The 22,172-nt window shown below is 54.0% G+C and overlaps 1 protein-coding gene across 4 annotated transcripts in view; it reads left to right on the top strand.

Annotated features, from left to right (window-relative positions):
- CUX2 (cut like homeobox 2) overlaps positions 1-22,172 on the top strand; it is a 258,403-nt gene that overhangs the window by 224,552 nt on the left and 11,679 nt on the right. For 3 of the 4 annotated variants that reach the window (XM_046024881.1, XM_046024878.1, XM_046024880.1), the window contains 10 exons: positions 1,411-1,459; positions 4,958-5,062; positions 8,164-8,355; positions 8,457-8,515; positions 8,985-9,033; positions 9,103-9,223; positions 10,369-11,043; positions 11,882-11,983; positions 15,685-16,472; positions 17,225-17,384. In XM_046024881.1, the coding sequence (XP_045880837.1) occupies positions 1,411-1,459; positions 4,958-5,062; positions 8,164-8,355; positions 8,457-8,515; positions 8,985-9,033; positions 9,103-9,223; positions 10,369-11,043; positions 11,882-11,983; positions 15,685-16,472; positions 17,225-17,384 (2,300 nt within the window). The remainder of the gene's footprint in view (positions 1-1,410; positions 1,460-4,957; positions 5,063-8,163; positions 8,356-8,456; positions 8,516-8,984; positions 9,034-9,102; positions 9,224-10,368; positions 11,044-11,881; positions 11,984-15,684; positions 16,473-17,224; positions 17,385-22,172) is intronic. The other variant, XM_046024879.1, reaches the window with a different exon arrangement.

Below are 22,172 nucleotides of genomic sequence, written 5' to 3'. Positions count from 1 at the left end.
CAGACATCCCTCCTCCCTTATATCCTACCAGATATGTCTCTTCCCTCTGACCTTCCCAAATATGCCTCCTCCCTCCAACACCCCCAGACATGCCTCCACCCTCAGGCCCTCTCAAATATTCCCTCCTGACTCCTCCCTCCAACTCACTGCCTGAAACACCTATTTCATTAAGCACCCAGTGCTCCCCAGCCCCGTAGACACACAGCTGTTCACTGGTCATTTGCTATGCCATTCATGTGCCAGACTATAAATGACATTCTGGGTCGTGGCTGAGCATGTTTGCTGGGTGGGGGCCTTCACCTTACCCCAAATTCCTAGAACTGTCTCCACCACAACTCCACAGTCCAACCCTCAGGGGCTGAGTGTCATTCACTTAAATTACTCTGGACTCAACATGGCTTTAAGACATCATTTATTTAAAAAAAAAAAAAAGACATCATTTATTCCACAGACACTTATTAAACACCTACTGTTTACCCAGTGCTGTGCTGGGTCCCTGGAAGAAATGTTAGAACATGGTGCTGTCCTCAGTTGAGGAGAAGAGACAGACAATCACTGATAATGTACAGAGATAAATTCATTCCTTCACAGATACTATTGAGCACTTACTGTATGCTTGGCACTGTTCTGGGTGCCTGAATGCTAAAAAAGGAAGAACCAAGAGCAGCAAGAGAGAATCACAGGGAGGGTTGGGTCCTATTATCCAGCATAGTTACGAAGGGCTTCCCAGAGGAGATGACCTTCAGAATGAGAAGGAGATAGCTATGTGGAGAATGCCAGGTCAGGTGCTCTGGGCAGGGGGGAAGAGCTTGCACGAAAGAAGGCCCTGAACATACCTAAAGCACGCGCACAGCCTCTAGTCACCAAATGCTCCCCGCAGGCCTCCTGTGCCCCTCCCCAACCCTGTGCTCAGCAGAGGGGCGACCGAGGTGGATACGGCCTGTCCTGGCCCCCTTAGTGCTGGGACCCTGGGGGTTGGGGGGGGGCAGCAAATAAACAAATGACCACCACGGGGATAGCTGAGGGAGGCCTCCTAGGAGGACACTTTGGAGCTGGCTTTTAAAGCTCAGGGTCCTATCCTCTTGAGGAAGGGCATTGAGGTAGAAGGCACAGCAGGGACAAAGGCTGGGAGGTGTAGCTCTGTGCACAGCTAAAGAGAATAGACCCCTGGGGGTGCGGCAGGCCAGGCTGCCCGGAAGGGGTGTTGTGCTGAGGCCCCCGTCCCATTTCCAGACATACTGGGTTCTTTAGTGCCCAGCCCCATTTCTCTCAGGTAGGAAGGGTAGAGGGCAGCCTCCTTAACCTCCCGTTGCGGGCCTTTAGGTTCAGGCAGGGGCTGGGGTTATCGGGGTAGGCAGGGGCTCAGGGGCTGCCAGAAGCCCTTCTCAGGATCTTCTCTTTCTGTCTCAGGGCAGATGAAGTCGGCCTGATCATGACCAACTTGGAGAAAGCTAATCAGGTGAGAAGATGTATGCTAACACTCATTCTGCCCAGGGTTGGGGGCTCGGGCCGGGAGGGAGGGACTGAACCCAGCTGATATTTGTTGTTATCATTGCCGTGTGCCATGCTGAGTGCCAGGGCCAGGAGGTGCCCAGGCCCTGAGCTCCCAGAGGGAGGAGGAAGGGATGCTGACGGGACACTCAGAAATAGGGTGAACAGGAAGCAGCAGTCGGGGAGGGACGCCTGACCCAGACTCAAGGGTCAGAGAAGACATCATGGAGAAAGGGCGTGATGCTGAGATCTGATGAACAAATTGAAAACGAGTGTCCAGATGGCATTGCAGGCCAGGGAACAGCCTGGGCGAAGGCCAGGAGGCCACCTACACAGAAAGCGGTGCCTTCCCTGGTGACTGTACAGGAGGCCTCTCCAGCAGGAGGGAGGCGGCAGAGCAGTGACTGGTGAGCCTAGCACGCAGGCCTAGCTGGGACATGGGTCTCTCCCAAGCAGACCGAGTGAGGGACCGTATCCGCAGAGCCTGTGGTGGTGACAGGGGACAAGCCCCTGCTGCTGCTTCCCCTCCCTCCCCACCACCAGGTCTCCTGCAGCCTCCTCCCTTGATCCCAGCCCTACCAGCCAAGCACTGGGCAGGCCCCAAACTTCATTGGGTTCCCCATCTTCTAGTCCCAGCCCAGGTCCTTGAAAGCCTAGGAGCCTCTGCGAGTCCCCATTTTCACATATGTGAATGGGGTCCCGCACCCTGCCTTCTTCTGGCCTCAGACCCGTTGCCGTCTGGTGGGCAAAGCTGGCAAAAGCCTGAATGGAGGTGAAGTGTGGCCATGGTCTTCGGTCTGGAGTCTCTACCCACACCTGGCTCCCTGCAAACCCAGAAGCCAGGGTCATGGCCAAGCAGTGTGACAGCAAGTGGGTCACCCTGGTCACAAGTGGGTCATTGCCCTGGGGGAGCACACTTTGCAGCCCAGGAGCCGTTCTCTGGAGGAGGGGCATTCCGGGCAGAAGGTACCGCAGGAGCAAAGGCCCAGAGGCATGGCTGTGCCAGCATAAGGGCATGGCCCTCCCACCTGCAGAGGAAACATGGAAAGGGGTAGCATTTTGGGGGTAATTTTTTGAATACATAATCCATTTACATAGTTCAAAGCACAAAAAAGTTCATACTTGGGGAACTCCCATCTCCTTCCCCAACTTGGCTTGCCAGTTCCCCTCCCTGTGGCAGCCTCTCTTGTTTCTAGGGTCTCCTGTAGAGCTCCATCCACAAGCTCATGATTATATGGATTTTTACCCCTTTTAAAAGCAAAAACTATAACATACTGTACCCACCCTCCTGAACCTTCTTTTTTCCACGTGTGTATCTTAGAACTCGTTCCATGTCTGTATAGAAGCAGTCCATTTATTCACGGCTGTGTGGTATTGCCCTACGGAGCCGCACCGCCATCTATCCTGGGGGGCAAGCTTTCCATGAAGGAGCAGAGAGTAACTATGCCCAGCTCTGTGGGTCTCTGTCACAGCTAATCCGCTTTCCTGTACGTGAAAGCATAGACCGTATGCGAGTGAATGGATGTGGCTGTGTTCCAGAAGAACTTGGTACACAAACCAGGCATCTGGCTGCAGTTTGCCCGCCCCTGGTCTAACTAGTCCCCGACTGGTGAAGACCATGGTATTTCCAGCCGTGTACGATCATTGTCAGTCCCGCAGGGAACACCCTGGCACAGACACTATTTCAGACCTGCATGAGCCAATAAATAGGATAAATTCTGAGAAGTGGAATTACTGGGCGGAGGATCTGCATTTTTATCTGACAGATGTGACCGAACTGCCCAGTTTACCCTCCCTGCAGCCAGTGAAGAGAGGGCCTGTTCCCCTGCAGCCTCACTAGTACCGTGTGTCACCCAACTTCTGGATCTTTGCCAGTTTAATAGGCTTGAGGAAAGAGATCTTAGAGCAGTTTGAACAAGAAACAATTTCTTTAATGTTTATCTTCTCTGAGTATAAAAGTAAAACTTTGTCATGGAAAGTATGGAGAAGAAAATAAATGTCATCATATGAAGGTTTCTTTAATCTGTGTTAAGATTATCCAAAATGTGAACAAGAGGATTCTGGAGCAGAGCAGATCAGCGTTACTATTTACATAGTAAATAGTAGTTACTATTATTACTATTTACATAGTAATAACCCGGCCAGTTTGCCCAGCTCTTTCCCCTGGGGGTGACAATCAGTCATCGTCCTGCATGCACCAGATTTCTTACTGGGGACAAGGAACCCCCAGATGTGAATCTGGGTGGTTATATAGGAGAGGGAACTCTTTGAGAGGGAGAAAACTAGCTCCCTAGCGTCATAACGGACAGAAGGGCAAGGATCCCAGGTTTTTAGCATGTGGAATGCAAATATTTCTCTCCATGGGAGAGATAAGACTCACTCGTAACTTTTTAGTAGCTATAAACCCTGCTTTCCAACCCAGGGGATGTGTCCCTGGCCGGGGTCTCCCCCCGCTTTGAAATGTAAACACATATCTTCAGAGAGGAACATCTGCCGTGCTCACCAGCGATGTCAGAAACTGACTTCTGGGCTTGTCATTTAGCCCCATCCTGTTCTAGTCAGATTTGCTCGGGAAGCCCCAAACTGTGTAGAAACATCAAAGTATTTCTCTATACCCGCACACCCAAAGCCTTTCCCAAAACAAAACTGACTTGAGCCATTTCTGGAACAAGGCAGGATACTAGTAAGTGAACAAATCAATTTAAAAAATAAGTTAACCCCCCAAAATTAATTAATTAATTAACAAAATGTGAACATGGATGTGTGTGGGTCTCCATATGTGTATGGTAGGCGTGGCATCTTGATTGCCAAGATCAGTGTGAAAGTTAACTATAGTTGTTATGACCTGCCTCACCCGCTGAGGATAAAAATACAATCATAGCTTTTTTCATAAAGTTAATCAACTATTGATACCTAAGATACCTAATGAGTTGTAATTTACCAGATCACTTACTTTGCAAAACAACTCTATGAGGTAATTCTTTTTATCATCCCCATTTTACAAATAGGGAAACTGAGGCTGGGCAGATGAAATCTCCTCCCCAAGGTCACATAACGAGGGAAGGACAAAGTACAAATTTCTCTCGAAAGCCACAAGGCTACATTGTGAACATTTGGAAGCTTCCTTCCAGGCTTTTTTCTTAGAAATTTTTGAGAAGTTAAGTTCCACCATAGACCGAGTTCGGTAAGCTGGCATCCCAATTTAGATGTGTTTCATTGCCCCCATTTCACAAGAGGAAAACTGAGACCCAGGGAGAGGAAGCGACTTGCCCAGGGGCCTGCCGCAGCTCATGGGCTGGGAAACTCTCTGCAGACGCTCCATCCAGGTGGCACTAGGTGGCATGGGAGCTGGAGACAAACACCAGCCCTGCCTGAGGTGTGCAGAGCGATGGCAGAAGGCCAGGGTGGGATCCAGTGTGACCCTGCTCCTCTCTTAACCACGTTCGCCTCCACTCTCCTCCCCCAGCGAGCTGAGGCTGCCCAGCGGGAGGTAGAAAGTCTTCGGGAACAACTCGCCTCGGTCAACAGCTCTATCCGCCTGGCCTGCTGCTCCCCCCAGGGACCCAGTGGGGTAAGGATGGTGCGGGAGCCAGAGGGAAAGGTTGGGAAGAGCCATGTTGGTGAGTATGAATATGTGGATGACATTTTGTGGATCAGTCATGTACCTCTGTGTGAAATTAGGCACATGAAAGTGTGTGGATACAGTGGGCATAGCACCTTAATAAGGTCAGTGTATAGTTAACTATAACTACTATGACTTGTTTCACCAGCTGATGTTCAAAATACAGCCACAGCTCTTTGCAAGCTCAAGCTTCCATGTGTGATTAATAGGAAGCCCAGCATCTTCCTTTGGAGGCTCTCCTTTACCCCAAATTGTCCAAGAATGCCAGCAACTTACTCAGGCCAAAGAGGACCATTTCCATGGCCAGATGCCTGGCAAGACTGGGTGGGAGGGTAAGTTTGAGCTCTACAGCAGCGGTACAGTTCTGGTAGCTGCCACCAGGTGTCGCTATTGACCACTGGTTCTCAAGTCCTACCAAACCACAGTTGGACCACTTAACCAAGATCTGAGGTAAACAGTCCTATCAGCCGTTGGGTCCCAAAACATGCCAGCGTGATTCCAGTGGGCTTTCCCAAACAGCCACATGCTACAAAGCACCCGTCTTTAGTCATCAATCCTGAGGTTCCTGTGTTAAGCCAGCTTAGCGCATCTTTCTCTTTCCTCATGGTTGGGGCCTCCTGGAGTCCTGGGGTCAGAGGGATTTCAGTCAGAGTCACCCCAACCGACCCCTCTGTCCTGTGTTGAGAGTCTTCATCGCGGAGCACCTGGCTGTCAGTAGAGCATGCAACTTGATCTCACAGTCATGAGTTCAAGCCCCACATTGGGTGTGGAGCCTACTTTAAAAAAAAAAAAAAAGTCGCCATTGCTCCTCTCCCAGGAAGCCTTGGGTTCCTTATGTCAGCCGGTCCACCTTCTTTCCAGATCTCTGCATACCAAGGGATTCGATTCCCGACTCCTTACATGACGGCAGGCCTGCTCCAGGATGATTTGCTGCCTCCCCGCACACACCTGAAGTGGCCAGCATACGTTTCACTCACCGGACTCCCTGAAACACTGACCACTGTGCCCGTATCGGTCTTTCTGTTTCAGTGTCGGACTGTGTCTCCCCTGACGTGTGTCACCATGAATGTGTATATCTGTTTGTGGCCTTTGGGCAGATAACTGTATCCGTAATCTAACTGTGCCTCAGTTTCCTCACCTGAAAAGTAAGACCTACCTTATAGGGCTGTTGAGAGGATTACATGTAAAGTACCTAAAATGGTTCTTGGCTTATAGTCTGAGGTGGTTTTGCCCACATCGCATGTGATCTCTCAGCACACACGTGACTCTGTGTGTCACGGTGACATGTCCATGTGCACACATCTCTTTGGTGCCCAGGTATTTCTGTGTATCTGCATGTCAGCACGAGTATTCCAGCAGGTACATGTATCAGGGTGTGCTGTGTGTGTGTCTGTGTCCCAGGAGGCAGTGTGTGTAGACGTCAGTGTGCCTGGATATCTGCACAACACAACGAGCGAGGGTGAGAGAGACCAAGAGCAAGAGGGCTCCTAGGGTCGCCTTGACAGAATTTACCGATATGGTTCTTAATTAACCCCCGTGGAACCCGACAAATGCCTGTGCTAATCAGCCACGGGGAATTTTGCTGGTTTGGGGGGTAAGTTTTTCTGAGCACCACAGTGGCACTCGATGCTAATTAATTTAATGTGTTAATGGCATCCGCTTCCTGTTTTAATTGGCATTTATCTCCCTGGAAGGATAGCCGGTATTGGTAGTGGTAGGCTGTGTTTTCTGCTCCGTTTTGTTTTTTTGTAAGGCTTCTTAGATTCATCTACAACTGCTCAAGATAAGCCCGACTTCAGGTCATCTCAAACATCAACTTCTTCTTCATCCAGGACAAAACCCGGATGAAGGATGAAGGATCCATTTCCTAAAACCTGGAGAAGCCACGGGGCTTGAGACTAGGGGCAAATTGGGAAGAGAAAGGAACCACCGCTCACATGGCCTGTGGCTGCGGGGTCTCAGGTCTAATCCTGAGGGGTCTGCCCCTCAGGCAGTGGAAACAGTGGAGGAGTGGAAATGCCTCCCTGGGATAGGGCCTGTGCCTAATTTAGAAACCTAAACCTTGATCTTGATGTTCTCTCAGCTGGGAACACCCAATCCCCACCCTTTCCTCACCAGACTACTTCCCTTTATTTTTTTTTTTTTTTTGTCCTTTCATAAAGAGGTTTTATTGAAATAGAATATGTATAAGGACACGTGCTTATCCTAAGTGTACAGCATGTTGAATTTTTCAGAGATGCCATAACCAGCATCCAGATCAGCAGGTAGAATGTCCCCAGCCCTCAGAATGCCCCCCTCGGATCCTCATCCAGGACCTACTCCCCAAGGGAGCCACTCTCCTGACTCTTAACCACACAGCTGGGTTTTGCCTGCTTTTGTATCTGATCAGAGTCAGATCCAGCACACATGCTTTGCGGTCTGGCTCCTTTCCCTTCATATTCTGAGAGCCTGGTCCGTGCTGTGTTAGTGGTTATAGATTATCCGTTTTCAGAGCTGTATCGTGCTCCATGGTATGGGTGTACCGCAACCCGCTCCTCCCTTCTCTCACTGGAGGGCATCTGGCAGCCAGAGGAGGGTTTCCAGCTTGGGGCTGTCACACAGAGGGCTGCTATGACCGTTAGCTTGGTGTTCGCACGTGTGCCTGTGTGTGGTTCCTGCTCCCCCCCCCCACATATGCACCAGGCAGAAGTGCACATATCCAGCCTTAGTTTTCCAAGTCACTGACTTGTTCTTGAATTTCTTCACAGTTTAGCTACATCTGCCTCCAGAAAACCTTCCCTACCCCCTCTCCCCCCGCGCCCCAGTTTGAATACTAGAGGGAAGGCATCCGGGCTGGTAGAACTGGCCTGAGCAAAGGCTCAGAGACAGGAGGAGAAAAGCCAGAGACTGGAAGGAGGGGCTGAGTCACTCCGGGGAGCACAGCACCAGGGGTGGGGGAGGATGCCATGGATGGATTTCCCCTTTCGTCTGGGACTCAGAGGTGGGGAAGCCAGCCCTCTGGCCCCCTGCCCCACACCTCTTAGCCCCTCAAAGCCCCACTTTTTCTTCAGGATAAGGTGAACTTCGCACTGTGCTCGGGCCCCCGGCTTGAAGCCGCGCTGGCCTCCAAGGATCGGGAGATCCTGCGGCTGCTGAAGGACGTGCAGCACCTCCAGAACTCTCTGCAGGAACTGGAGGAGACCTCGGCCAACCAGATCGCGGACCTGGAGCGGCAGCTCACGGCTAAGTCCGAGGCCATAGAAGTAGGTCTTGAGAGAGGAAGTGTACAGACAGGAGACGGGCGGGGCGTCCCCAGGCAGAAGGACATGGGCCAGCCTGAATCCATCTTTGCTTTCTCCTCTAGAAGCTGGAAGAGAAGCTCCAGGCGCAGTCTGACTATGAAGAAATTAAAACAGAGCTGAGGTACCATGGGGAGTGGGGCCCCACCACCCCCAGCCCTCTTCCGGACATAGTTCATGATCTTCCTTCCTCCCACCACACCCCACTTGGTGATACCCCTGCCTCTCCCCCAGGGCAGCCTGGGTCTCAGAACTGAACCACACTTGGTTCTTTGCCCTCCAGAGCCACCTATCCGAGAACTTGCAAGGCGGCTCATGGCCCCTGTGGGAACTGGCGGAATGGTGCTTGCACTGGATGAGCTCAGGCCGGCCCGTGGGGGTTAGTTAGGGCAGCGCCCCTCCGCTATCACTGGAGCCGGCTCACAGCCTGCTACCTGAGCCCGTGGTTGAGTGGGTGCAGTGTTACGTGGGGTCCCCGGGGTGAGGCCATTGTTCTCAGTCAGGGAAGAGGAGCTAGAGGAAGTACCTCTCAGACCTCCCCTCAAGCCCCGTGAACTTGACTGGCCTCGGACTCTCTGCACTTTCTCTGGCAGCATCCTGAAAGCCATGAAGCTGGCCTCCAGCACCTGCAGCCTCCCGCAGGTGAGCTTCCCGCCACTGTCCCCGCAGTGCAGGCTGCCCTCGAGCCTTCTGCCACCCATGCCCTCTCAGCCCGGCTTCTTGTCTCCTCAGGGCATGGCCAAGCCCGAAGACTCATTGCTCATGGCAAAGGAGGCCTTCTTCCCCACGCAGAAATTCCTTCTGGAAAAGCCCGGTCTTCTGGCCAGCCCTGGTAGGGGAGACGGGATGCTCTTGGGGCCCGAGGGACTGTGATGGGGGCTGCCTGTGGGCCTCTGGCCTCCTCTGGGCCCACACACCACTGCCTCCTGTGTGGGCAGGAGAGGGATGGAGGAAAGGGGTGCACATTGAATGGGCAGCTACTGTGTGGTGGTGCTGAGCTGGGGGTTCCCCCGGGTGAAGCCAGCTGGCAGCGCCCCCTTCCGAGTGTCCACACACACCTACCCAACACAGCTCACTCAGGCCCTCCCAGGAACCCTTCACAAAGGCTCCATTCATCCCCGAGTCTTGATGAGCAGCGGGAAGAGGTCACAGGGCACAGAGGAGGGCATTCCCACTGTAACCCCCGCAGACATTGCTCTCTCCCCAAATCACTTTCGCTGCTCAGGCCTTCTCCCCATGCAGTGGCTCCATGACCTTACAGCTCTGTGGCCCCAGCCAAGACTCTCTATGCTGCCTGTTTCCTCATCTGTGAAATGGGGGCAATAACAGATCTACTCCGTGGGTGCTATTCACATGGGTAATGCAAGCACGGAGGACGTGTAGGAAGAGGAGGGCAGCAAGGTGGGCGCGGGCCAAGAGTGCGCATCCTGCCCCGGTGGGCATTGGTCGCAGCGCACCACCCGGGGGCCAGGGGCTGGCCCGGAACAAGTGCTCAGTGCATGTTAATATAGGAAGGAAGGGTCCCCAGGACTGGCATGTGGGCCAGGCCTGCACAGAGGGGAATTCGAGGGTCAGAAAAGGAGCTCTTAGTTCTGCTGGACGCCCAAAGCTCTTCTCTCCCTTTCCCCGCCTGCCCTCTCCTCCCCACTCCTCTCCCTGAATTGCTCTCTCATGTATGTGTCTCTCTACCTCCCACTTTCTGTCTCTTTGTCCCTCTGTCTCTTTCTGCCTCTCATTCTGTCTCTGCCTCTGTCTGTGTCTCCCTGGTTTCTTGTTTGCCTGGTGTATGCCTGGTTTCTTGTTTCTCTCTGCCTCTCTGTTTCCCTGTGTCCGTTTCTCTGGTATCTTTCTCACTCTCTGTCACTCTCAATATTTCTCTCCCTGTCTCTCTCTCTCTCTCTCCACCCATCACTGTCTGCTTCTTTCTCTGTATCTCTCCTTTCTTCCTCCATCTGTCTGTCTCTCTTGACGTTATAGAAGAGGACCCTTCGGAGGACGATTCCATCAAGGACTCTCTGGGCACGGAGCAGTCCTACCCATCCCCTCCGCAGCTCCCACCACCACCAGGGCCCGAAGACCCCTTATCCCCCAGCCCTGGGCAGCCCCTGCTGGGTCCTGGCCTGGGCCCCGATGGCCCAAGGACTTTCTCACTGTCCCCCTTCCCCAGCTTGGCCTCTGGGGACAGACTGGCAGGGGACGCACTACTGTCCAAGCACATGATGCCCCCGGCCACCTTCAAGGGGGAGGCAGGCGGCCTGCTGGTGTTCCCCCCGGCCTTCTACGGCGCCAAGCCCCCCACGGCCCCTGCCACCCCTGCTCCTGGCCCCGAGCCGCCTGGGGCCCCCGAGCCAGTGGACGGGGGTGGGAGCAGCACAGCCGGGGCAGTGGCTGGAGCCGAGGAGGAGCAGCTGGACACGGCGGAGATCGCGTTCCAGGTGAAGGAGCAGCTGCTCAAACACAACATCGGGCAGCGGGTGTTCGGCCACTATGTGCTGGGGCTGTCACAGGGCTCGGTCAGCGAGATCCTGGCCCGGCCCAAGCCCTGGCGCAAGCTCACGGTGAAGGGCAAGGAGCCCTTCATCAAGATGAAGCAGTTCCTGTCAGATGAGCAGAACGTGCTGGCTCTGAGGACCATCCAGGTGCGGCAGCGAGGTGAGGGCCCGTCCCAGGGCACAGGGGCCAAGGGCACAGTCTCTGGGCTCAGAGCCAGACTCTGCCACCTCCCAGCTGTGTCACCCAGGGCAAGTGACTTTGCCGCTCTGTGCCTCAGTTTCCCCTTCTGTAGAACAAAAATAAAAATATATATCCTCTCTCCCTTCTTCCTGGGGCCCGTGGCTACCCCTTGCTCCCCACTTGGCCCTAGTGGGACAACTCAGGCTGATCATGGTGGGAGAAGGCTGGGCCAGGGGCTGCCCTGGCAGGTAGGTACTTCCTAAGGACCTCCAAGCCTCAGCTCACCCATCCGTGAAATGGCCCGGGTTCCTGCCAATCTTGCCAGACTTGACTTTTAGGGTATCCCATGTGAATGGCCCAAGGTTTGACCTCCCAAACACACCTGAGTTTGAGTTCCAGCCCTGCCATTCACGCACTAGGTGACCTGGGACAGCCGACTTTAGTTTCTGTGCCTCAGTTTCCCCATCCATCCCCATCTGTCAGGCACCTCTGAGGGTTAAATGAGTAGAAATCATTCAACACGCCCCCGAAACCTAGTGCCTGCTTGAGAACTGTTAGCTGTGGTGGCCATCGTTGTCACCATTCTGATTGGTATTATTACTAGTTCAAGCCAAAATCATTTGTAGATCCAGCCTGTCACACAGACTGGCGAAGTGGTGGTCTTGCCACACGCACTCCAGATCTGCCCCTCCCTCTCCCAGCCCTGGCCCTGGAGCCCCCTGAGGGAGGAAGGGACCCACCCTTCACCCTGCCCAGCTCCAGGGACTGACCCACAGCATGCAGGTCCCCACGACAGGTGCCCCCTTGCCTCCCCCAGGCAGTATCACCCCAAGAATCCGCACACCAGAGACAGGCTCGGATGACGCCATCAAGAGCATCCTGGAACAGGCCAAGAAGGAGATCGAGTCCCAGAAGGGGGGTGAGTGTCACTGCCGCAGGCGAGGCCTAAGGCCTCCGGGACCTGTCCTGAGCAGGAGGTGAGCCCTTGCCCGCCTTCATCCACCACAGCGGGGATTCCAAGCAGGTCAGAACTCTTCACCATCCTGCCTGCAGCCATGTGAGGCCTGGAAGGCACCGGGTCCCTGTTAGTGTGGGAGCCACTAGCCGTGTGTGACTATATCCAGTCAAATTACTGGAAATTAACTAAAATTACAGCTTCAGTCTTCTGCACAGTGACGAGTGGCAGCCGTCTGGGACAGCCCAGCTACTGCCACCGCCCCGGTCTGGATTGTCTGGGTGTCTTCGACTTTGAGGAGACACAGTGATCCGTAATCGCACAGGAACTCTGTCAGCCACAGAGGCCAAAGTCTCACCTTCCTTCCTGCACCTCCATGTTCTAGTTCCCAAGGAGACCCTGTTCTCCTGGCTTCCTCTTGCCTCCCAGACTGTACGTTCTACACTTGCCCCGGGGGCCCTGCCTTACCCTCGTCATGCTGCTGTTCAGCCACAAACTCAGTGGCTAAAAACAACACACTGATCATCTCACAGTTCCAAAAGTCACAGGTCCACAGTCAGCCGCCCTGGGGAGCAGGGCTGCGTTCCTTCTGGAGGCTCCAGGGGAGAATCCATTTCCTTACCTTTTCCAGCTTCTAGAGGCGCCCACAGTCCTTCCCCTGTGGCCCCTCCTGCATCCTCAAGGCCAGCAGCATAGCAATTTCCGCTCTGCCTCTGATCTTCCTGCTTCCCTCTCACAAGCACCCCTGTGATGATGTGTGGCCGACCCATGTAGCCCAGGACCGTCTCCCATCTCAAGATCCTTAACTTAATCCCATCTGCAGAGTCCCCTTGGTCATGTGAAGTAGCATAGTCTGGGCCCAGACACAGGGATACCATTGGGACACCATTATTCAGCTAACCAGAGTGTAATTTCTCCAGCAACCCCTCAAACACGGGGTCCCCCAGGGCTCCCCCCACCAGGCCCTCTGACTTTCCTATCCTTCCTAGATGAGTTAGTCCATTCCTGGAAGTTCCACTAACACCCAAAACACCCCCTCTCCAGGCCAAACCTCTCTTGAGAGTTCCAGAGCCCTACACCAACTGCTAGCTGGGCATATCCACCAGGGTCCCCCACTGGCATCTCAGACTCAGCATATCTGAGATGGAACTTACTATCTTCCCTTACCCCTTACTCACTCCCCAAATCCACCAGCTCAAGGCTGGGAACCTGTCACAGATGGTGCCTGGCACCCAGGTCGGGTGAGCGGCTGTCCTTGACTGTCACCATCATCACTTGCCGGAACTGTCTCACTAGCCTCTTCACTGGTCTTACCAATGATAATCTAGGTCCCAGTGCAGCCCATTCTCCACAGAGGCCAGAGGGATCTTTCTAGAACAGAAAATAAATAGTCATGTCATTACTCCCCTTCCACAGCTCCCCATTCCCCTAAGATAAAAATGCCAACTCCTCAACAAGGCCCCAGACCCTAAGGTCTTGACTTCTCCTGACTCCCTATACCTCTCGAATGAACTGCTTGTAGCCATGTCCACTCTCATGCTGTTCCCTATGCCCCTAATGCCATCCTCACCCCTGGCCAACTCCTGCTCATTCTCAACAGTTCAGCTCAGAAGTCACCTCGTCTAGGAAACCCCCCACCCCCATCCAGGTGGATTGGATACTGACCCTCCTTGGATTCCCCATTATCACCTACAATGCTTGATGCAGGGGAGCCAAGAGTGGCCAGGCTGCAAATTTTGACTCTGCTGTTTATTAGCTGTGTGACCTTGGGCAAGTTTCTTAGCCTCTCTGTGCCTCAATTTTCTCATATTTAAAATGGGCCAATATCGGTACTCCTTTCTTTTTTTTTTTAAGATATTTTTATTTATTTATTTGAAAGAAATCACAAGTAGGCAGAGAAGCAGGCAGAGAGAGAGAGGAAGCAGGCTCCCTGCTGAGCAGAGAGCCCGATGTGAGGCTCGATCCCAGGACCCAAGGATCATGACCTGAGCCGAAGGCAGAGGCTTTAACCCACTGAGCCACCCAGGCGCCCCTCAGTGCTCCTTTCTTAAAGTTGTATAAGGTCAAATGAAATCAGTCCTGACAAGCACTCAGCCTGGGGCCCTGGCATGTAGAAGGTGCCCCTGAAAATGTAGCTGTCATTACAGGTAATGTTACATTTTTGTCTCTGGTGTTACATTTGTTCAAGTTACAAATACCTCTGCTGATACCTCTGTCCCTCCTACCCATCTGTCAGAGGGCTTTTTGCAGCAGGGGGCAGAGTGGCCTCCCCTGCACCCAGCACGCTGTACTGCTGCTGACTTTGAACCTGATGCTGGCTTTCACGTTCCCACTTTGTGGTGTCTGCTGCCCCTTGGTGGCAAATCGGAGCAAACTGGATTCCCCAGTGTCTGAATGTGGCTGGGAGCCAAGTGTTCAGCAAGGGCCCATCTTCCTGCCGGGTCCCTGGGAGGGACGGAGGAGCCCGCCCCAGAACCCTACACTGCCCCACCCAAATAATCCTGAGGCCCTGCTGTGTACAGCTGAATTTCTTCTTGCGCTCCTGTGCAGGAGAGGCAGTCATTCCATAAACATTGGCTAAGCATCTCCTGCATGCTGGACACGAGGTACAGCTGCGGACAAGACACAGTACTGGAGTGTAAAGAACCATGAGAAACAGATTCATCAAACTCTCTCACTAAATAAATAGGACAGCTGAGAGCAGAGAGAGGGAGACATGCTTGCAGTTGCTCAGAGAACCCAGGTCTCCTGACTCCCTGTACAGTGCGCTCCCACAGGCGAGGTGGGGGGTGTCAGGAAGAAGACAGCAGAGAAATCAAAAAGGCAACATCAGGGGGCACCTGGGTAGCTCAATTGGTTAAGCGTCTGACTCTTGATTTTGGGCTCAGCTCATGATCTCGGGGTAATGAGATGGAGCCTGCTTAAGATTCTCTCTCCCTCTGCCCCTCCCTGCCCATGCACACTCTCTGCCTCTAAAAACTAGTAATAATAAGACAAAAATGCCGGGCAACATCACAGCAGAGTGGGCCAGCCAGGGGGGTTTCCATTCAGGGTCTCTGAAGAGGTAGCAAGAGACAGAAATGCCCGGGTGATTTCTCCACGCCCCTGACAAGAGCGGATGCTATGCAGAGAGCAACGAGCAGCCCCCCAGGGAGGACATGAGCATGCTGACTGCTAACTCGAGAGTTCCACCCTTGGAATTGAAGAACTATCCGGGATGGGGGAAAGATTTATATACAAGCTGTTCCTTTATCGGTGTTCACAACAGTGACCAACTAGAAACAGCACAAGTGCCCCGCAGTAGGGGATCAGGTAAACAGAGCAGAGAATATCCCTTCAAGTGGCATTGGCAGCCGTGAGAGGTAGAACTTTGAGTCATGAGAAAAAATGCTTGTGTTGATACTAAGTGGGGACGCGCCAGGCTGCGATCCCACATCAAGCGTGTTCTCCCCGTGTGTGAGATTAGAAAGCAGAGCAGAAGGCAGTACGTGAGGCTATTCTGTGTGGTTGCCTTTGGCAGAGAGATTAACTTCATTTAACCACTTTGTTGCAGTATCCTCACAGTATCTCCTAAGCATGCTTTGACTGATGCTGTGAACACCTTTGCCCATCAAACCATGCCCTGACCGTGGGCCTCTGGCCACCCTGTGTCATCCTCCCAACAGGTGAGTCCAAGAACGCGACAGCCCCACTCAGCATCACCAACGGCACAGCCCCCGCCAGCACGTCGGAAGACGCCATCAAGAACATTCTGGAGCAGGCACGCCGCGAGATGCAGGCACAACAGCAGGCGCTGCTGGAGATGGAGGCCGGGCCCCGGGGCCGCTCGGTCCCTCCCTCGCCCCCAGAGCGGCCCTCGCTGGCTGCTGTGAGCCAGAACGGGGCCCCGACCTACGTCAAGCAGGAGGACAGCAGTGGCGGCGGTGGCGGAGGAACCAGCAGTAGTGCCACACAGACGTCCCTCACGGTCCTGTCCCCCGCAGCCTTCGTCCAGAGCATCATCCGGAAGGTCAAGTCGGAGATCGGAGACGCCGGCTACTTTGACCACCACTGGGCCTCGGACCGCGGCCTGCTCAGCCGCCCCTATGCCTCCGTCTCGCCCTCCCTGTCCTCCTCCTCCTCCAGCTACTCTGGACAGCCCAACGGGAGGGCCTGGCCCCGTGGGGATGAGGCCCCCGCAGCCCCTGAGGACGAGTCGGCGGGGGGCGAGGAGGAGCCCCCCAGGGTGGTCGAGCTGAAGTCTGAAGGGGGCGTCCCCGAGGCAGGCAGCGGTGGGCGGCTGGCCTACTACCCCGCGTACGTGCCCCGCACGCTGAAGCCCACCGTGCCGCCCCTGACCCCCGAGCAGTACGAGCTTTACATGTACCGGGAGGTGGACACCCTGGAGCTGACGCGCCAGGTCAAGGAGAAGCTCGCCAAGAACGGAATCTGCCAGAGGATCTTTGGGGAGAAGGTGAAGACAGTGGGGCCCACCCCCAAGGAGCTCAGGGGGCCATGGGGCCCATGGGACCTGGGGAGGGAGAACCGCCTGAGGACCCAGCCCCCAGCGCTTGTGGTCTGGAAAGAGAGGTTGTGTGTATGAACAGGAACAAGGCAAAATCAGGATTCGAACCCAGGTCTGCATGACCCAAACCCTTTTTCCTGAATCCACCTGTCTCTGGGTCCTGTGGGAAGAGAGCCATGGGCAGGACTGACATTCAGTCCTGTGGTTGTTCAAGCAGTGAAATGTTTCTGTCTGGTTAGGAATAGCTACTCACCTCCCCTCCTCCAGAAGTCTCCATCCCTCCCAATGGTCTGCCCACTAAAGGGTTGAGGCTCAGCCCAGCAAAGGGTGCCCTGCAGTGCCAGTGGTTAAGTAGTTTTTAACAGCACCTCTGCCCGTAGCAGAGGAGCAGGCAAAGGGTCAGGTGAGCTGAGAGATAGGAGTGACCTAAGTGGAAGGCACAGGAAGACTTCCTGGAGGAGGAGGCGTTTGAGGGCTCTTCAAGTCAGGAAGGATTCTTACATGCAGGGATATCTGGAAGGGCACTGCCGATAGGGGGCGTGGCCCAGGCACAGGCAGGCACCTGGGAGATGAACAATCAAGGCAGCCCTGGTCTCCCAGAGAATCAGAGTGAACAGTGGTCTCTACAGAGGGAGGGAGGGGAGGCCCAGGGATGGCCCAGGAGCCTGCCTCCCTACCCTTCCTGCCCCGCCCATCCCCAGGTGCTGGGCCTGTCCCAGGGCAGCGTGAGCGACATGCTGTCCCGACCGAAGCCCTGGAGCAAGCTGACGCAGAAGGGGCGAGAGCCCTTCATCCGCATGCAGCTGTGGCTCTCGGACCAGCTCGGCCAGGCCGTCAGCCAGCAGCCCAGCGCCTCCCAGGGTGAGTGTGGTCGGGGCCCTCTCGCAGGATGCTGCCTGCCCCCCAGAACTGCCATTCCCAGCGGCCATTACTTCTCTCTGGAAGACAACAGTGCCATCCTTCCTTCAACCAGAGGAACGTCCTCTGTTGGTGGTTTAGACTCTGTGCCTAGAGCAAGTGGAGCGAATACTTCGCTTGTGGAGCTGGGGCCGCGCCCTCCCATCCCCTGACCAGAATCACTGATTGATCTCTTTTTCCCAGCGAAGCAACATGCAGCCTCAGAAGCTTAGCACAGAGATTTGGGCTGTTACCCATCCAATAATGATGCACAGGCAGGGTGGGGTCTGAACGTTGCCGGGGTGAGGAAACTGAGGCTCGGGGAGTTGCCCAACGTCACAGAGCAGAGATGGCAGATGGAGTCTGGGGAGGGACTCTAGGAAGCCCACGCTCCCTCCCTTGCAACGCCCAGTGGGCAGGTCAGTTGGAGTCCGGATGAAGTGCAGTGATCAGCAAGAAACATGATGTCAGACAACAAAGCATCCCAAGTGGTGGTGTTTATTGTAGAAGTTCATGCCCACAAGACAAGACAGCACACTGTTGCCGCATTGGCTACAAGCCTGTGCATTAAAATGTCAAAAAGAGGGACACCTGACTGATTCCATCAGTAGAGCTTGTGACTCTTGATCGCAGGGTCATGAGTTCAAGCCCCATGTTGGGCATAGAGCTCACTGGGGGGGGGGGGAGTCAAAAAGAGCCACCACTCTCCAGCCTGGGAAGAGGGTTCCATGGGGGAGGAGAGGGCTCTGGCTGTCTCTGTGGCTTTTTGTCTTTAAAAGAAACAGGGAGAGATTTGAAGGAAATAAGGGAGTATTGACATCTATTAAGGGCATGGACTCGGGGAAGGGAAGGGGGATTGATGTTTTCTTTTCAGTATATTTCTATACTTTGAAATATTTTATATTTAAAATTTTTGATTGAAAAACCCTGCTCCTTGAGGCAGTTGTGAGGGCTGATGCAGCCGTTCTAATGACAGCTGCCGTTGGTCACACCCAAGGCTGGGCACTTGCAGTAGCTGCTGCTTTAATCCTCATGTCAGTCTTCACCAGAGGGATTATTTGTCATTCCCACCTTCCAGAAGAAGAAACAGATGGTCTGAATAGTGCAGGGATGTGCCCAAACTCACCGGACAGTTAGTGGCAGAGCCAGGATCAGAACTCAAGGCTTTCAGCCATTAGGGTCCCTAGGAGCACCTACCCCAGAGCCCATACCCAGGAGTCCCCATCCCTGTGTCATGTTGTGTTGTATCGTAATTAATCTGTTCATTGTTGTAAATCTCACATCACGTAAAATTTACCATTTGAACCACTTCAAAAGTCTACGATTCAATGGCATGTAGTGCATTCAAGACTTTGTGCAGCCCCCAGTTCTCCGGCACCCCAGGACATTCTTAGTCCCCCAAAAGGAGCCCTGTGTGCATGAATCAGTCGTGCCCACCCAGCCCTCCCCCAGGCCCAGGAACCACCAGCCTGCTTCCTGTCTGTGTGGGTATGCCTCTGCTGGCCGTTCAGATCAATGGAATAGTACGCTATGTGGCCTTTTGTGTCTGGCTTCTTTCACTGAACACCATGTTCTCCAAGCTCATCCCTGTTGTAATCTGTCTCAGTACTTCCTGTTTGTGGCCGAATAATATTTCCATGTGTGGCTAGGCCGCCTTTTGGCTCCCGTGAATAATGCTGCTGTGAACTTCACATACCTGTTTTGAACCCCTGTTTTTGAGTCCTTTGGATACATACCTCAGAGTGGAATTGCTAGGTCGGGTGATAATTCTCTAACTTACTGAGGACCTTCCAAACTGTGCCCCATAGTGACCGCACCATGTTACACCCCAGGCAGCAGTGTGGGGGGAAGGGTCCTATTTCTTTCCGTCCTCGCCAACACCTGCGGTTCTCCGTGTTTGACTGAAGCCATCCCTGTGGGTGTGAGTGGGCAGCTCGTTGCAGTTCTGGTTTGCATTTGCCCAGTGTCAGATTGTTTGGGTTTTTCAAAATGTCTTTGTTGTGTAAGGATAGGGTTAGGCTAAGATAGTCAAGAATGGTGTTCCTGGTGGAAGAAACAACATAAGCAAAGGCTAGGAAAAAGGATCCTTCACAGATTAGGAAAGGAGTGAGATCCGGTGAGCATGGACACCTTGTCCCCGCCCCCTCTCCCCCACAGACCAGGAAGCCAGGGCCCATGTTCATGGAGGCAGAGATGTGAGCAGTGGCTGCTGGCTTGGGGTGGGGGTGGGGGGTGGCTGATCCAACCAAGGCCCCCACAGCCACCAGCTGTCCACAGCCTAGAGGCAGGAGAGGATCCATTGCCCACAAGGTCCCGCATAGTCAGGCCCTGGGGTTGGGTATGGACCTGTTCTAGCCCCCATACCATCCATGGCCCAGGGAGTCGGGGGTGAGCCTGATGCCAGGGGAGGCTTCCAAAGCATGACCTCCCCCACACTGGCTGCCCGCCAACAGAGCCTGGTTCAGTGATGGGCTCTTCAGCACTGCCCACAGTGGTCAACATGGGCACTGCAGCCACTTTGTGTCTGAGGCTTGCTTCTCAGAATTCTCTAGCTCCCCCAGAGTGATCTCTAACTTCCTGACCCCCGCCCACCTGAGTCTCTCCCACCATCATTGTCGTTTCTCTCCCCCTCCCTTGACTTTCTCACTGCCTTTCTCACGTGTCTCTTTGTCCCAATCTCTTCCCACCCCACCCCAACCCATTCTTTCTCTGTCCCTCTCTCCCACTCTGTGCCTGTCCCTACCCCATGTCCCCCTGTCACTCCATCTCTCTCCTTCCATCTCTCCCTCACTGTCTCTCTCCATCACGACCACTGTCTATTTGCCCAGGACATGGGACTTTCTATACTACAACCAACACAGTCCTGGGCTAACAGGTGTCACCCTGCTCTCTCAGCTGTGCCCCGCCAGCATCCCTGTCCAACACCCTTGCTCAAGCCCCAGCCCGCCTGACTGTTCATGTTCAACCCCCGGCCCCTTATGATTAGTGTGCTCCTTCTGATAGAGTTGATTTCTGAATCTTTCAATAATTTTGTCAGAAGTGATCCTCCGAGTCTGAGTAGTCAAAAAAGGCCGGCATTCTGCCTGGAGGCTGGCTGATTTCGGGCTTATCATCGGGGTCTCCCTCCATCGCCTCATCCCGCTCCGTCTCTAGTTGGAAATCTGGCCCTTTAGGAGGGGGTACAGGTGTTCCAAGAGGCAGATGCCTTTGGAGACCCCCGATTCTCCTCCAGCTGAGCCCAGCTCCTCTCCCATGCCCATGATGGATGGACTCTTGAAACAGCCTCTTGCTTTCCCAGGCTGGCCCTTCCCCACCGGCTCAGTATCTCTGCTGGTGACAGTCACGGGGGCGGGGGGAGACACATCAGCTCCAGCATCACACAGAGGCCACCTGGATGACCAGAATCCGCCCGATTAGGGGCCGGGGGAACATGATGTCTTCATGATGCCCAGTGTGAGCTGCCAGCTCCGTGGGTCTGTGATGCCACTGCTCAGAACTTTGAGGGTTCACCTTGCACCTTGTGAGGGTACACAGGGGTCCTGTTTCAAAATTTATTTATTTTGTTTATTCACTCAGCAGACTTCTGCCCAGTGCCTCCTTCCTCCCCACCTGCTAGAACTCACCCATGACTAACGTGTGTTCCCGGCCTGCCAGGGACTTATAGTGGACGAGAAGACAGTGTCAGATACAAGCAGATCTCAGTTTGCCACTAGTCCCTGTGTGACCTTGGACACATTGCCTAACAACCCTGAGCCTCCATTTCCTCCTCTACAAAATGGGGTGACATGGTAGCTACCCCCTAGAGATGCTATGAAGGTCCTCTTGGAACACCTGCACCCCCTCCTAAAGGGCCGGATTTCCAACTAGAGACAAAGCAGGATGAGGCGATGGAGGGAATAATAGCATTATGCAGGGCATGTGATAAGTACCCAATAAAAGGAAGTTTTATTAATTATTATCATCATCATCATCATTGTCATCAGGTAGGGGTGAGATCTGGCACAAGAAGGAAATTACAGTGAAGTGTAACAAGGTAGTCAAGGTGCTATTAAACCTTGAAGGTGTGCACCTCAGGGAAGGGGTGTTTGGGACTGGGTCTTGAAGGATGCATAGGAGTTCAAGGCTAGGGAGAAGACCTTCAGGATGGCAAAGTCATAGGGGCATAGAAGAGCCTAGGAGGTTTGGGGTGGGCGGTGGAGGGTGGGTGATTGGGGCTGTGAGAATAACTCCAGGTCTGTGCGGTGGGTTCCTCCAAGAGAGCCCAGAGTCTTAAACTCTAGAACAGGGACAACACGTTTCTCGTGCAAAGGTCAATAAGGAGCCATTTCAGATTCTGGAACACGGTAATCCACTTGCTCTCCACAGGGAAGGAAGAACCCATCCAGAGCAGAGGCTCAGAATATTCTTTCTAGAATCAAAGCCACTGTAGGCTGGTTGTGGGACTCTTTTCACTTTCTAGGCATCATACATTTTTACACTGAGTGAATTTCTGGCAGGCAGCAGCCAAGTGTCTTGAAGAAGAGGTACCTGTTTCTAATTTGCTGGAAGGAGCCATGTGGACCAGCACTGGGATTCCTCAACCCTCCACCTTGGTCCCCACCCCTTTAAGGGCATCAGCTCAGGCCCATCCCCTATGTCCCAGGATAGACGGGAGTCTCAGTTCATGCCCAAAAGCCCAGTGGGTGACTGACTGCTCAGGTGGCGGCCTCTTGATGGCCCCGAGGAGGGCTGCTATAGGCATAGTGCCATGTA

Source organism: Meles meles, chromosome 12 (assembly GCF_922984935.1).
Source record: "Meles meles chromosome 12, mMelMel3.1 paternal haplotype, whole genome shotgun sequence".
Lineage (NCBI taxonomy): Eukaryota > Metazoa > Chordata > Mammalia > Carnivora > Mustelidae > Meles > Meles meles.
Note: the sequence above shows the minus strand (reverse complement) of the source record. Positions and strands in the feature narration are given on the sequence as shown.